This window comes from Netta rufina, assembly GCF_964035555.1.
Source record: "Netta rufina genome assembly, chromosome: Z".
Lineage (NCBI taxonomy): Eukaryota > Metazoa > Chordata > Aves > Anseriformes > Anatidae > Netta > Netta rufina.
This window is the reverse complement of record NC_140126.1, coordinates 72,530,635-72,545,984: the sequence shown is the minus strand read 5'-3', so window position 1 is coordinate 72,545,984 and position 15,350 is coordinate 72,530,635. Positions and strand designations below refer to the sequence as shown.

Genomic DNA, 15,350 nt, shown 5'->3' with positions numbered 1-15,350 from the left:
CTCAAATCCTGCCCTGCTTGCTGTCATGCCCAAGCAGCTCTGGCAGTCAGGGAATTAGATCCCACTGAACCTGACTTGCCTGAAACCCATGGGAATTTTACCAATTTCAGCAAAGCCCAGATTTCTCACACAGTATCTTGTTTGTGCTCATGGTTCAGAAGGGCAGGAGCCTCTTTCTTCTGAGCAGCACCTCTCCAGGGAGAACATCTTTTCACAGGCATATTCTGTGCTGCCAATAATAGATCTGCCGTTGTCCCCTGCAAGCTCTTCAAACCCACAAGGCAAAAGAGACAAAAGTGAGTGGAGTCCATGTCCCAGTTTGTCACTTTGTCACCAAACACCAGGTCTGATGAGCAGCGTGGCTCCAGAGCAGGCTGCTCAGCCTCTTCAGCAACCAAGGCAATAAAACAGAAGACAGTTTCCAGAGAAAACGTGACAGAGTACGAAAAGACAGCTAAGCTCCACAGCCCCCACACCAGTGACTTTAATCTGAGCTGAAAGAACCTTGACAAGATCTCACGTTCAAAAGGAAGTTCAATATAGACGACACTGTTTAAAATCAACCTGGCAGTTTTAATTACACACAGTGAGCCCAACTCCTCCCTCAGCCAAGAGTGTTTAAAGCCCAGGGACTTCAGGGAGGCTGTGCACTTCCAAGTGCCACAGTCTCCTCACCACCGTCTTGGAGCCAGGGCTTGGCACTGAGCTGAGGCCTTGCGGCAGCTCACAGGTCCCACAGCCCTCGAAGATACATGGGAATGACTCCCATTTTGACAGGTACCTTAAAAAGGGCTGGTTGGATCCACTACAGTTCCCTTATCTGCCTGCCCATGACCTAGCCATGAGCCCCTTTTTTTTTTAACCCACTGCTTCACAAGGAACGAGCAGGAGCAGAGGCCTTGTGCTGTGCCCACCCAAGCAGAGCAATGAAGAGTATAATCCCAGAGCAAACTTGGAAACTGTAACTGCAGCAGGATCCCACTGAGATGCATAAAGACCTGGCATTTCTCACCTTTTCTTACCTAAGGCTCGCTATAGCCCAAGCTCCACCAGAATGCCGCCATCAGAACACGCAGCAGACTTCTGCCATGGAGAACTGGCTGTCACAAGAGATGACTGCAACAGACCAGATTTTGTTCTCTTGTCCAGGCAAAGCTCTCTCTTAAGTTCCTTAGTGATTAAGAACATGGTCTTTGCTATTTGAACCCATCAAAGTTTTCTTTTCTAGTCTGTCATGACAGATTATGCCTTCAGGACAGAGAAGGCAGCAGCTCATCTGGGCATTTTTTCTTGACAATAACTATAAAAATGAGGCACAACAAAAAGGAATTAATGTGAATTATTTTGTTATAAAAACTTAAGTTATATTTAGTTACATCTATATATATTTAATTATCCTTAGTTATACAGTTATCTTTCCTGCACATGCTTAGTTAAAAGCTCAAGGCCCATTATTTCGTTTTGGAAATTGCCATGCTGAGGCATGCAGACTACAATGAGAGGAGACAGGTGAAATTGCATAATTCAGTTCACTTTGTTATTTGACTTGAAAGGTTCTTCTGCCACTCTGGAAAGAGGAAGGGTTATTTTTGGTTTTTGATTGTCGATTAAAAAAATAAACATTACTTAGCACCCATCTGGGATGATGCTAACACCGTGGTTGTGCTGAATAGGTTCTCCTTGAGGAATACTAATTGATAAGCAACTTCAAGCCTTCAGGAGAGCATGCAATGAATATAAGAGGTATAATAATTGCAAAAACCTTTGTGGGGTTATACTCTGAACAGAATAGTTACAAACACTCCACACAGACCATGAGGCTCAGGTGAGGAGCCTGTGACAATACAGTTTGACTCCTTTACTTCACATGCAGTACACCACAGCAATGCACAGCCATGATGCTCCTCAACAAATGCCACGTTTTCTTATCTCAGCATGAAGCTGCTCAAATATAGATGAATGTGCACAGCTAATGAAATATTCATGCTTTTATGAGGAATGCAGTGGAGACAGTGACCCAGGAACCACTGCTAAGTACCACGGTATGACAAATACTGTCAGCCACATGGCACACATCTGGGAGGCCTGCAGAAGCATACAAGTGAAGAACCTCCACCTAGGAGGCACTAGTTTAGGCAGAAGTACTCCTGTTTATTACCCCATTTATCAGCAATGCCAGCTGTCTCCTTACCACATGAAACCCCCTCAGAGAAAGGAGTTAGCCATCAAGTCAATGCTTGCAGAGTTTGTTTGCCCTGGTACAGCCCAACCACTAAGGCACAGGCAGTGTATCAGTGGCACAAGGCAAGAATTACCTCCTTGTCTCTGAACAGCCACACGCTGATGTTGATTTTATCAGGTCCATCAACTGCCTTTGACACTTACATCCCTGAGGTGTCACAGAAGCGTGTCATCTGTGACAGAATGGGTGGCCTTCAATAACCACCCTGCTGTCAAATAAGCAGCCTTTCCAACCAAAGGCGAGCTAGAGAACTGACAGGTGACCTCTGGTAGCTAGGCACTTTTGCCCTCTGATGAAGCATGCTGCATAGGATAAAAGCATTGAAAAATAAAAAAAATAATAATAATAATAAATAAATAAATAAAAAGGAAAAGAATGATACAACAAAAATATGTATTCCCTGGTATACATAGAAATGTTATCTATGTTAATGGGAGACAGGACACTAGCACTAGCTAGCCCTAGCTAGAGCTTTCTTCTCCACTGCCTGCAAAACTATCAGCAAAGAGTGGCTGCAAATCAGTAAGAGAAAATCATTTTTAGCAAACCCAAATATAGGCTAGACTTTTAAATGTGCAATATTTTTTGGCCACTCTATGCTATAGCAACTTCAACTTCAGCCACATGCATAGTGTATGCTTTGATGACTGAAATATTTCTTTACCAGTTCGCAGGTAACTAGTCCAGATCCACTCAGACATGCGTGCTGTATGTTGAATTTACCATTCCAAGTATGTCAGGAACCCATATGAAATTGGCTTAGCCCTAATACAAAGCATTGGGATGACTAATCACTATGTAAAACCCAATTAAACAAGATTATAAGTATAAAGAAGTGTAAATTCCCTCTTATCAGATAACATTATCCATCTACATAAGATAACAAAGTCTAATTTGTTTATCTGAAAAAGTTCATATAGACTCCAGCCCTTGAAGAGTAGTCTTTTGGCCACTGAAGAGAGCCAAATGAATAAAGCTGCACTCAACTGTAACCAAGTGTGCAAGCCATATAGGTAGTTTTCATGCCATCAGTTAAATAATTTGAGGGAAGCGAGATTCATAGCCGCCTTTTACTCTTGATATTGCTGCTCCCACAAAGTGCATCAGATGGTAAAACCTACTCTACCATAGTATTTACTCCAGAAATATCACTGTCCAATATTAATACTGTCCAATATTAATACTGTCCAGCTGCAGACCACCTCACTGACTGCTGAGCTAGTTTCAATAATTTATGAAGTATTTAGTTGGAGAACAATGGAACATTGTAGGGACATTGGTCATAAGTAATCTCTCTGAAGTCATTAAACTAGAAATGCAAGTCTGAGAGATCAGATTCAGGAAAAAATCTAGTTCCTTCTAAGAAACGTTCTTAACAAAAAATGTTATTGAATTTAAAATGTGTCTTTTAAAGTTATATCATTAATAAACATCTACAAGGCTCGTGTCTCTTTATAGCATTTAAGTATTCTAATTTTGGTATCCTCATCTCTGATGGGATGCAGTCAGACAGACTGGCATAATTATTTTATAATGTACTGTGTATTGTGGTTTGATCTATCTCTGAACAGAATCAGAACTGACAAGACACTCATTTGTTTTTAATATAAATAACAAAATTGAGCTCACAGAAATTCTAGCAGTTTACAGGTATGATCTCACCTCCACTGAATGCAAAGGCTAAATTCCCATTCAATTCAATGGCATCAGGATCACAACTGCATTTCTTACTTTTTATTAGAATAAAGTTCATGTAATGTTTCATTGCTTTGTTTCACTCAAATCTTCATCTGATTGCAGAAAAGTGCAGGTATTATAAGGCACTAACAAATCTGCAAACTGGCAGAGGAGAGTGCCAAGTAATCTATTTAAATGAAAACATATTGCAGCACTTATTGGTCACTGACTACCATCTCTCGTAATACAAGCTTAAGCAAATCACCACATGTCCTTCTTGCCTTAAATGCACAGATTTTATTGCCAGCTGTGATCTTCATCAGCATATTTGATCCTTGTGTTATTAGTGACTTTGGAGCATCATTCTACTAATACAGTTTAGACTATTTTCACTTTTACAGTGCTTGCCTTTAGAAAATCCTCTTGCTCTTGCTCTGATTCAGGCTTCCTATTTATATTTCACTAAAGAAAGAAATGTCATTAAAAAACAATGATGAATGCAAATCTCTAGTAATTTCATAATTTTAAGATTTTTTTTTTTTTTGCAATTTTGAATTCACATTTTGAATACCCATTCTACACAAGTAGAATATTTTAGCACCTATGTTTCTTGGAGTACTTTTCACACCTTTGCTGTTACTTTATTTATAACTCTGTTTTTATGCAGACTGGGGAAAGTCAGAGTGAGAGAATCATTAAAATGTAATGTAACACAGATGCTCAGAAAACATCAGTTTTTAAACCATTTTTACTGTTGTATATAAAATTGTTTTAGAGTCACATTTTTATGCAGCATAGGCTCCAGAATAAATTCTGTATTAGTCCCATGTGTTTTCAAACCTGGAAGGAAAATTAAAACCATGCCCTTCCAAACAGTCTGAACTGCAGACAAATCTGCTCCCACACAACACAAATAAATGACAGTGCTTAACACACGCACTCAACTTCACCAGCACAGCCAATCGACCAGCACTCACCTGCCATCCGCCACCACAGACACCGAGAGCCCGCCACATAGGAGGAGCAGCAAGAAGCTGACCGCCGCGTTTCTTTCCATGGGGATGAGAGCCGGTGCCTCCACACCAAGCACATCTGCTCCTCTGTGCTCGGGGGGGGGGAGCAGGGCAGCCCCGCACGCCCTGGCTGAGTGATGGACTGCAGATGCAACCAATGGCAGGCAGCATCTGCCACTCCATCGCCGCACTGGTACCCACGGGAGAAAGTCTTGGTGTGCTCGGATTTATTCACGCCGGCTGCCGGCGCCAACCGCGGGCACGTTCCACATCCCTGTGCAAGGAGGGTTGGTAGTCTGGGGGGAAATTGTATCAGGATGTGGCGTGTCTGCTCCAGGAAAGCAAAAACAGGTGGTCTCTCCAAACTCTGAAATTACACTGAGGCTGGACCGGAGAGCGTTTGTTACCTGTTAATCAAACCTAGCCCTAAAGAAAGGTGAAGGCTGTGTTTCCAAACAGCTCTGAAATTTCCCAGCCTGCATGATAAGCTGAAAAAGGATTACATGTATATTAAAGAAGTCCTGTAATACCTTTATTATAGCGCAGTACCCCCATTTCACAGATACAAAAGCAGACATAGACAGCTCAGCAGTTAAACTCTCAGAACCAATTTCCTTTCCTCTGCTTTGACTCGGTTTGTGCATGTTCAGATTTCTGGCTCAGTTGTTTTTACGCTTACAGATAACGTGAAGCAGGACCACAGTTGTTCAGTGTCCACAGAATTTCAGCGCCTCAATTTTGGGATTGCCAGGTTAGGTGCCAGGGTCCGCAGGCAGCAGTAGGAGCACGGCAGGTTGGTTCTGGGCACTGGTTCAGGTCGCCTTGGCAAGGATACGTGGGTTGGAGGTGTGGGTACCTCTGTCCTAGACCCTCTGCTCTAGTCAGCCTCTTCAAAATGGACTTCTGACTTACCTGTGCTGGCTAAGAAGAGGGTAAGGAACAAAAAATGATACCTCAAACCCTACGGCCTACGTGCTATCTCCATCAGCCAGCGTGATCACCGAGTAAGACCTACTTCACTGATTACGAGCTCCTGGCTATTGCATTCCAGATACAAGATTAAGATAGGAGCTTTAGCGCCGTAACTATTCAAAAGGATTTACCATCTTAATTTCTCTTTCAGTGATACAGAGAGTATTCATTAATCTTAAAAATCTCTCAACAGCTTGTCCTCAGTAGTGCTGCTTCTATCCAATTTAAGGATGAACCCGGATACTTATGTGAGAATCCCAGCTTGAAAAATGAGATGGAGCACAGCAAAAAAAAAAACTAGTACCAGCTGAAAATATTATTTATTTATTTTTTCTGTGAAACATCATAAATGTATGATGATAAATGTAAACTAATTTCACTGATATAGAGACATAGGTCAGAAATTTAGGAAATCCTGGAAGGAGGCAAAAGTGCCACACATCTTTCTAAAAACTTGTGAGCCAGTAGCATCACTGACATACTATTTTTTTAGTAACCCTGATCTATATTTCCTTCTAAATAAGTTAAAAATAAATAAGGCACAGAGAGTCTTCCTCATTCTGCCTTGAGATTTAACATGTGCTGCTAATGGGAGCACAAACTAAGAAAGGAAAAGGCAGAAATCCAAACTGTTTATGGCACGTATGAACAAGTGTCGTGTCCTTTGAGGGCAGAGAAAGGGAGAGAAAGTAGTTTTAACAACATTTAACAGACCCTAGCTAAACTAAGTCAGCACAAGCTGAATCCAAGAAAATGATCTGTGGTCCGTGTGAACAAATGTATCTTTAATTGTACTTTCCACTTTTATGCTCCATGGTGCTACCTATTTTAGAGGGAAAGTGCTTTTTCAGTCCACTGTCTCATGAAAAGGTAGATGTTCATTTGCTCAGAAATAATTTTTTTTTGCAGACAACCAAGAGAACATAAAATGCCAAACTACTAACATAGATTAAACCAATATAAATCAGTGCAAATATGCTGACTTCCTCACTATGTAGTATTGGTACATGCTGACAGTAATTCACTAACCAGCAGTCATCACCTGAAATACTAGTAGAAGCAAAGAACACAAATAAAAGTCTTTCCTTACTTCTTGGCATTTGCTGATAATATTAAGCAATTCTTTAAAATGTTTTTCTGAGCTTCAAGAATAAATAGACATATGTGGTATCTAAAAAGCACCGAGATTTACTGAAAGCAAAGAAGTCATCATGAGCACTCACTTCATTTGGGTGAAGAATTATGATGAAACATCCAACTCTGCAATGACATTTCTACACAGTTTACAAAGAAACCTTTAAAATTGGAGCGTTGTATGCAGCAGTCTTAACAAGGACATGATTAGATGAGCTCATGTGATTTGTTTGACAAATCACCGTGTCCATATGCCTGCTTTATGTTGAAATCAAACATGCCAGCAAAGCCTGATTAGCCACACCTTACACTTCAGCTACCTACACAGCTGACAGAGTGAACAAAGGATCACGGGCAAAGACGAAATTCTGTTTTATGGAACACACAAGTTTACATTCAACACCACAAATGCATCCAGCGAACTTCCCGCAGGACAAAGCCAACAAGAAGTTCACAGTTCTGTTTACACCTTCCAAGACGAGCTACAGCAGGCTGAAAGTGGCTAATATTTCAAGAAAGATTAAGCTGCTGTTTATCATCACGATTTCCCCATCTGGCACTACGCTTCTGCTGGGGATTACTCTCCATGCAAAGCCTGCCCTGTGATGATGGAGCACCTATCACTTGGTTAATTGCTTAGCATGATGGTAGTTCAAACATTTCTGCTGCAAAACGTGCATCACCCAAGGAGACAACAGAGGAGGAGATCTCACTGTGTTTTGGTTTTTTGCTTATTTGTTTGCTTGCTTGTTTTTTTGTTTGTTTGTTTTTGGGGGGGCTGATTTTGTTTTTACCTGGCTTTTTTTTTTTTTTTTTTTTTTTTGATCTAACTTACAGAACAGGTAGTTAAGAAAGCAGCTGGCAATTATATTCGGTGCAAGGGTTCACGGTTTTGTGAGGTTCATGAAGGAAAGAATCTCAGAGACTGACAGGTAAACCAATCGGTATTCCCGGCTTTCCACACATCCCCAGATGTGTCACCGCAGTCCAGCAAAGCCCTCTGTCAAAGAGGATGATTACATAAATGTTGATGGAGGCCTGGAGATGACAGCTGCTCTGCCTGATGCAGCAGTGATGGTGTAGGCACTGAGTTTGCATGCAATGAATGGGACCACAGACATAATTTTAAACTAGGATAATTTATCTCTTTGGACAGCATCTCCTCAGCCCGACAATGACACAATTTATTTTCAATACAGTTTACCTTCGGATGACATATTAGGTCACCGTGAACAGAGCATCTTTTTACAGTAATATGCCTCAAATGAAGCACAAGGTATAAGTCCCTGTACGAGATACCGGCACTTACATGATTCCAGGTTTTTTACTTAGAGACATGCAATCTTAACCTCTGGCTCAAGCATAGTCACAACAGACTGACCCCTGAAATGCAGTGTAAGTATGGACATAAAACCAGTTTCAATACATAGAAAAAGCTTGTCTCAGATCCAGCAAAATAACCTCTCAGGCCATATAATTTGCCCACAGGCTTTTCACCCTTCATCTATACCACACAGGCTCAGGCTATGATGCTGAAAAAAATGAATCATGTTACCACACAGACCTCTTCTGGCCTCCCTTCTACTCCTATCACCCTTCAAGGGATCCCACCCTACCCCAGGAAATCTCCATATAGAGCCGTGTCCCTGCTGCAGTTGTTCTCTGGGGATGGAGAGCAGCAAAAAGCTCAGCCTGTTACAACGATGATCTATCACAGTGAAAGGAGGTCCCGAAATCTGCACTACCCCACTCCCCCAGCAATGTCACAGTGGCACTGAGTGCCTGTTTTGTTCGTTTGACGCCCAGCAGTCGTTTGTGAACTTGTTGCCACTGATGTGGCAGAGCCACAAGATGCTGGGCTCCAAGCCCAAACCAGCAGCACTGGTGTGGGGGGGCGACAAAAGTTGTAGTGACCCCTGCGAGCTTGGGTTCCCCATGAAGATCTCTGGAGAACAGGTTGATGACGGAGCTCCAAGCCTCAGAGGGGCGTGTGGAGGTGCAATCCTGAGGTGCCGGAGCAGATGCCAACCCAAGCCATATACTCTTATATTCATATATTCTGCATACTAGTAACCACACCTGCGCGAACATTTTTGTGACAGATGCCACAAAGTAAACCTGAGCACTTACTGTTGGACCAAACAAGCAAAATTTGAAGATATGTGGCCAAATGACCAAAAACTGTCCTAAGTATTCCAAAGTCTATAGAAGGTTTAAAAGAAAGGGGAAAACCTATGGAGTTATCATCTGAAACTGCATCTTTTGGAGCTCTTAACATGTTAGTGAATATTTGTACACCAAGCACCAGTTTGGTTCCTCATATTCATCTTATTTATTCATCAATTTCCTTTCTAGTCAGCTTTCACATATTAACACTGCTAACACTTTCAGGATTGCAAAGCCAGTCTGTACCATTTTTGCAACTTTTATTTCCCTGTTCTTACAGCTACCAAATCTGGGCTGCACTCTCCAAGCCAGAACTGCATTTTCTAATTGTTGCCTTTTTTTTTTTTTTAATGGTAGCGTGTTCGCCCCTGAAACCGTTGCAACATTTGGTTGCGTTTTTTTTTTTTTTTAATTCTGTGAAAAATGAATGCAAAAGGAGATGGAACAATAGACATTTTGGGTTGTAGTTACAAGCACGGGTCGTGTTACTGAAGGGCACTGGGGTCTAACCACCACCCGTCCGCATCAAATCTCCAGCCAAAATCCCCACAAAGGTCTGGAGCTTTGAATTTGGGAAGACGGGACGCGTGAGGAGACGGCAGGTGCTTTCCGGAGGCCTCATTTCGGCCATTTTCACCCTAAAACCCTTTATTTCCACCTCCCCCACCCCCTACTCCCCCCCCTCCTCCCCCTCCCCTCAGGCCGCCATGACGCGGCGCGGCCAGGCGGGGGCAGCCCGCCTCTCCCCGCCGCCAGGCCCCCACACGCGGCTGCCCCAGCGCTGCCGGGCGCCGGTTAGCCTCCGCGCAGTCAGGCGCGGCGCGGGCAGCCCGCGGGGGCCTTGCGGGTGGGTGTAGGCGGCGCGGCGCGAGGCGGCCGCTTCCTTTTGCGCTCGGCAGCGGCGGGGGCAGGATGGGTGAGCGCGGCGGGGCCGGAGCTAGGCCGCGGGGGGCCGGGGGGAGGCGGCCGAGGCGGCCAGGGGAGGACGGGGACAGCCTGCGGGGCTCCCCCTGCGCTGCCCTGCGGGCTCGCAGCTCGCTGAGAGCCGGGGTTGAGCGGCGGCGGCGCCGCCATTTGGCGTGGCGTGGGGCCGGGAGCGGCGCGGCCCCGCCGCCCCCCTGAACCCCGGCCGGTGTCGTTCCGCAGGGAAGTGCCGTGGGCTCCGCACCGCCAGGAAGCTGCGCAGCCACCGCCGCGACCAGAAGTGGCACGACAAGCAGTACAAGAAGGCGCACCTGGGCACGGCGCTGAAGGCCAACCCCTTCGGCGGCGCCTCGCACGCCAAGGGCATCGTCCTGGAGAAAGTGTGGGTGTTTTTCGGGGTGTGGGGGGGGCGATCTGGCTCCCGCTTGCTGCATTTCGTACATTTTACAGGTTTTTGCTGCCTTTCAGACGCCAAATTTCAGTCTATTGCTTCTATGCGCCATGTTGAAAACGTGCTTACATTTTCTGAGTGATAATCGTTGCTAAAAAAAAATACTTTTCTCGCACACCCGTCATTTTTTTTATTATATTCTGCTTATATGTAACTCTCATCAACTAAATAATTTGATTTAGGGTTTTCTTGATTTTTTTTTTTCTTGGCAAGAGGGAAATTGTATGTGCGTGCCTTGTTTGATATGGTCAGTAGGCCTCAAACATCACTCGTACGTCTCTTCATTTTTTATTTTTTTTATTAACCTGTAAGCTTTCTTAGGACACTGCCAGCACTAAAAGGCCGTTCTCCTTTCTATATTTTCATTTGCTGATATTTCTAGGAGATCGATTTTTTACTCAACTTAGGAGCTAATTAAGCTTTTAGGTATTTTACACCTCTAAGCAGACCGTTAAAAGCTTTTTGCTGTGAAATGCAGCTTGAACTTAATACAAAGCAATACATGAATTTCGTGGTGTAACTTGTATCTGATGGTCATAAATTTCACTGTGTTTTCATGTGCTTCCATTTTAGTGGAGTAGAAGCTAAACAGCCCAACTCTGCCATCAGGAAATGCGTAAGAGTCCAACTGATCAAGAACGGCAAAAAAATCACAGCCTTCGTTCCTAACGATGGTTGCCTGAACTTCATTGAGGTGAGCAGTTCTCAAGAATCTAACCTGTAAAGTTGTGTACCAAAAAAGCACATAATTGACGGATACAGGGGATGGTGAGGCAAGGATTCATGTCGTTCTGAACTATATTAATGTAGCTGCAGAGGGAGACAAACACCAGAAATGTTTTTGTACTTCCAGTCTGCAATCTACTTCGCTAATCTGTTAGCAAAATACTGAAAAATACTGAAGGTGATAATAGTCTGTCTACCTATAGATAGCCTTCAGTATTTCCAGCCTTTACTTACAAAGTCTTTGCTGTGGCTGAAGTTTTATGCACGTTAGCTCAGGTGCATGCACGGGCTTAGTGCTTCTAGCTTTGTAACCGCATGGTTTTTCATTGCAGGAAAACGATGAAGTGCTGGTTGCTGGTTTCGGTCGGAAGGGTCACGCTGTTGGTGACATTCCTGGAGTTCGCTTCAAGGTTGTCAAAGTAGCCAACGTTTCTCTTCTGGCCTTGTACAAGGGCAAGAAAGAGAGACCCAGATCATAAACTGAGATTTAACTTGCCAAGAATAACAATAAATTTTTTTGATTGGAAAAACTTCTGTGCTTGTTATTTAAGATTTTTGTGTGATATTTGCAAGTAATAAATGCTTTTCTGTTAAATGACAAGGAAGCCAGAGCATCTTTATGACCAGGAGGGTGAGCTTAATGACCACTTGCACTTCCAAATTTACTCTAGTTTGGGAGAGCTGAGACAGCTCTTCGCCAAGAACTTCAGAGATTTACTTCATAGAATGAAAGTGTGGCTGGGGCTCTGTGGACCACCCCCAATTGCTAGCACCTTCATGAAGGCTTCTTGAGCTGAACGACCAGAGCAGCAGCTGTCCTGCTGTCAGGGTGGGTTGATAGACACCTCTGAGGCATCTTTGTCCCTTTCTAAGGCTGCCACGAAGGTGGCCCCATTAAATAAAAATGAGTTAATGCTGCTACTTGTGCAGAACCATAAAAATCCTGAAGCTTGGGTCTGACTATGACAATCAAAAAGGCGAGTGGCGTGTGGTCCTGGCACACGTGGTCCAGCACAGAGCTGGTGAGTGCACATGTGCCAGGCAAAGGCTGTGTCTGCCAGCTGTGGTTTCCAGCGGTGTCAGAGAAATTCTGAACCCCCCTGCCTGAGCCCAGATCTGATGTGTGGTGGTGGGTGAGCGCCTTCGGTGTCACAGCCATGGTAATTCTAACGAGGCTGGATCACAGAGCAAGTGCCAGTCATTCAGGATGGCTTCTGCAGTGACAAGGGTTGGCAGGTAAGGAGTTTGCTGCATTACGAAGTAAAACGTTTCCTGTTTCCCCTGGTCTAGGTCAGCACCTAGATTGTGGGTTTTAAAATGTTTTGGAGAGAGAATTTCTCATTTGGTGTCAGTAGAGCAACTACAAATAGAAGATGGAGTCTTCTGACACAAAAAAAAACCAACTTTACAACAGCAGCAAGATTAGATTTCCCTATGTCTTTGCTGGAGCTACTGTGTCCTTTTACCAGTCATTTAGCACTTTTCTTCCTGAGGGGAAATTCCTATTTTATAAAATATCACTGATCTCTACAAAGAAAGATCAATTGTGCTTTAGGAAAACAGGATAATTGTACTTTTTCCTGCAACTCTCAATAGTTGGGGTCTCTGGTAACTTTTTTCGAGGCCTTTTTTATATAACATCAGTTACTTATATAATCAAAAAAATTACCTATGCTTGATGCTATATATTACTTGAGAAAGTCTGTATGAGCTTTATAATATTTATTGCACAGTACTCAACTTAATTACAGACTCAGTCTTTCTTAGAAGAAACAGACTCCTGTCAAGTGTACCTGGAGTTTTTTCTTCATCATATCAGACAGAAAATTCTTTCCACAGGGACTCGAATTAGTATTTGTTATTGCTAGGTCAGGCCAAAAAAATAAAGGTTTCTCTGGGACTTTAATTAATTGAGAATTATAACATCTCCTCAGGCAAGAAAGCTGGGAGGAGAAATTGTGTGTATTTTAACATATTTTGGTACACAGTCTTCCAGAATCAAAAATGGTCACTGTAAATGTTGACAAAGGTGTTTATTAGTCAAATAATGACAGAAATTCTAGTTTCTATTGTGAAGGCAGGTAAAGGCTCCTGACACAATTCATCAGATTTAGGTAGAGAAGGGATTATTAAACCATTCATCTCATCTCATCTCTCATCCTCAACCCGCAGAACTTCACACAGTTGCTTTCATGCTGAGTGCAAGTCCAACTAGTTTGACTTGAGCAAGTCTTGCTGATTTGAAGACTTCTCATTTTTTAGCGCATCCCAGCTGTTACCTGTTAATATTTAACCCATCTACTGACTTAAATGTGTCTTTGGGTAAGGTTTTTCGCTTTTCTATGCTACATTTTAAAACTTCTAGGTAGTTGGGATTTTTTGTTGGACTTTTCAGAGACCTCTACACCATTGTCAAACTACTTCAAAAACTGAAGTTTTTCATCACTTCATATTTTCAATCTTTTTTTCTCTCTGTTTTGTCCAATTTTTCAATATTAAAGTATGGATGCTAATATAACACAGAATTGTAGAATAGGATATAGACGAGGCCAAAAATGTCCCTCTGAATCAGCATTTAAACCACTGCCCAATGCTCCATGCTGTCAATACCTGCACTCTGACATTTTACCTTGAGTTTGGCTCCTTCAAAGTACATTTTTCACAAATCTTGTAGTGGAGGACTGGGTCCTTTGTTCCACGTTAGGGCTAACACGGAACAAAAAATGAAAATATTTATTTGGCTGGAGTGTTAATTCCCTCATTATAATCACAGTTCTGTGTGTTCATCTGAGAGTCTCTGCTTCAATTAGCATTCACTAATTTATATGAAAGGGAAATAAAATTTAAGAACAGAGTGAGGATCTCTGCTGCTAATTGTTTTGTAGTTGTCACCTGGGAGCTTGTGAGATTCAGATTCCCTTCTTTGCTCGGGTCAGGCACAGAGGCTGTGCTTACCCTTGTGCTTACAGAGGCATCCCTTACCCTTGTAACTGCTGTACCCACAAGGAAACCTTCCTTGCACCCCTTCCCAGCTTCATGGGGAACTTTGGGGAAGCTGCTGTCCGATTCCAGAATCAGCACTCCCTTTGTTGCAACCTGAATTAAATGTCCTTAAGAGTTTCAGAGACCTTAACTGTAGAGGCAAAGCGGTCTTTGGTGCAGAGGAGATGGATGCTGAGATGACCGGGGGCCATGAGGATTTGGGGAAGAGACAACTGAATTCTTCCTGCTGCGAAACAGATGGAGAAGAGGTAAGAGGGGTTTTGCACCTCCACCAGACTACTCTAAGGCACAGTGTAAATGCACAGCACCAGTAACCATATTTCAGCACACGGAGCCAAAGTGAACAGGTTGGGTGGGCCACGCCACCAGCTATCCCCAGCATCTCTGCAGGGTGCCCACTACCACCGCTTTTATTTACTGCAATTTGTTGTTCGCTAGCCCTCCTCTTTCCTTGGATATCAGAGAGCTAAATGCTGGCATTTTTATTCTTTCACGCAACCCTATGTGTGTTCTGGATGCATTCTTCCTTCACCCAAAATGTTACATGGATGAATTTCGAGGATCTTCCACATCTGCCCAGCATTTCTTACAGCTTCACTGAATCACAGTTACTGTTTATGCCCAGTAACTTCAGCTGTGCTATTTGCCCAGAAAATCCAGATACATCCTCTACACGTGCCTGCTGTGGCTCTGTGTAACGCTTCTGTGAAACATGGAGTATATAAGCAATACCCAGACAGAGCTGCAGACATCTCCTATGGTGAAATCTAGCCTTAATCTAGCAGTGGAACAACGTAAAGAGACAGCCAGGTTTGAAGAATTGGCTGCCAGTCATACAGCTGTATTTACTAATGACATGCACCAAACCAGCTGTAGGTACACGCGAGAGGAATCAGATACGTGATTACATGCAAAACAGCTAAAACATGACCAATTTTTTTCAGGTGATCCTTGATCACAGCATGACTGGAAGCTAGCAGACCCAACCATTGAATTCAGGGGTGTGATCCACAGCATGCAGAGCCGACAGCAGTTCCTAGGG

General features: G+C 43.3%; 1 protein-coding gene across 1 annotated transcript; it reads left to right on the top strand.

The window, feature by feature from the left end:
- Positions 1-10,013: 10,013 nt before the first annotated feature.
- RPS23 (ribosomal protein S23) lies at positions 10,014-11,906 on the top strand. The gene is made up of 4 exons (XM_084305755.1): positions 10,014-10,120; positions 10,351-10,510; positions 11,153-11,273; positions 11,638-11,906. Exons 1-4 carry the CDS (start codon positions 10,117-10,119, stop codon positions 11,782-11,784), a joined length of 432 nt encoding a protein of 143 aa, XP_084161881.1. The 5' UTR covers positions 10,014-10,116; the 3' UTR covers positions 11,785-11,906.
- Positions 11,907-15,350: the final 3,444 nt, after the last annotated feature.

What these genes read in the sequence shown, in the direction of transcription:
- RPS23 (XM_084305755.1), top strand. An exon ending in GGCATCGTCCTGGAGAAAGT is followed by an intron (nt 10,511 to 11,152) that starts GTGGGTGTTTTT and finishes CTTCCATTTTAG; the next exon opens with TGGAGTAGAAGCTAAACAGC. An exon ending in GTTGCCTGAACTTCATTGAG is followed by an intron (nt 11,274 to 11,637) that starts GTGAGCAGTTCT and finishes TTTTCATTGCAG; the next exon opens with GAAAACGATGAAGTGCTGGT.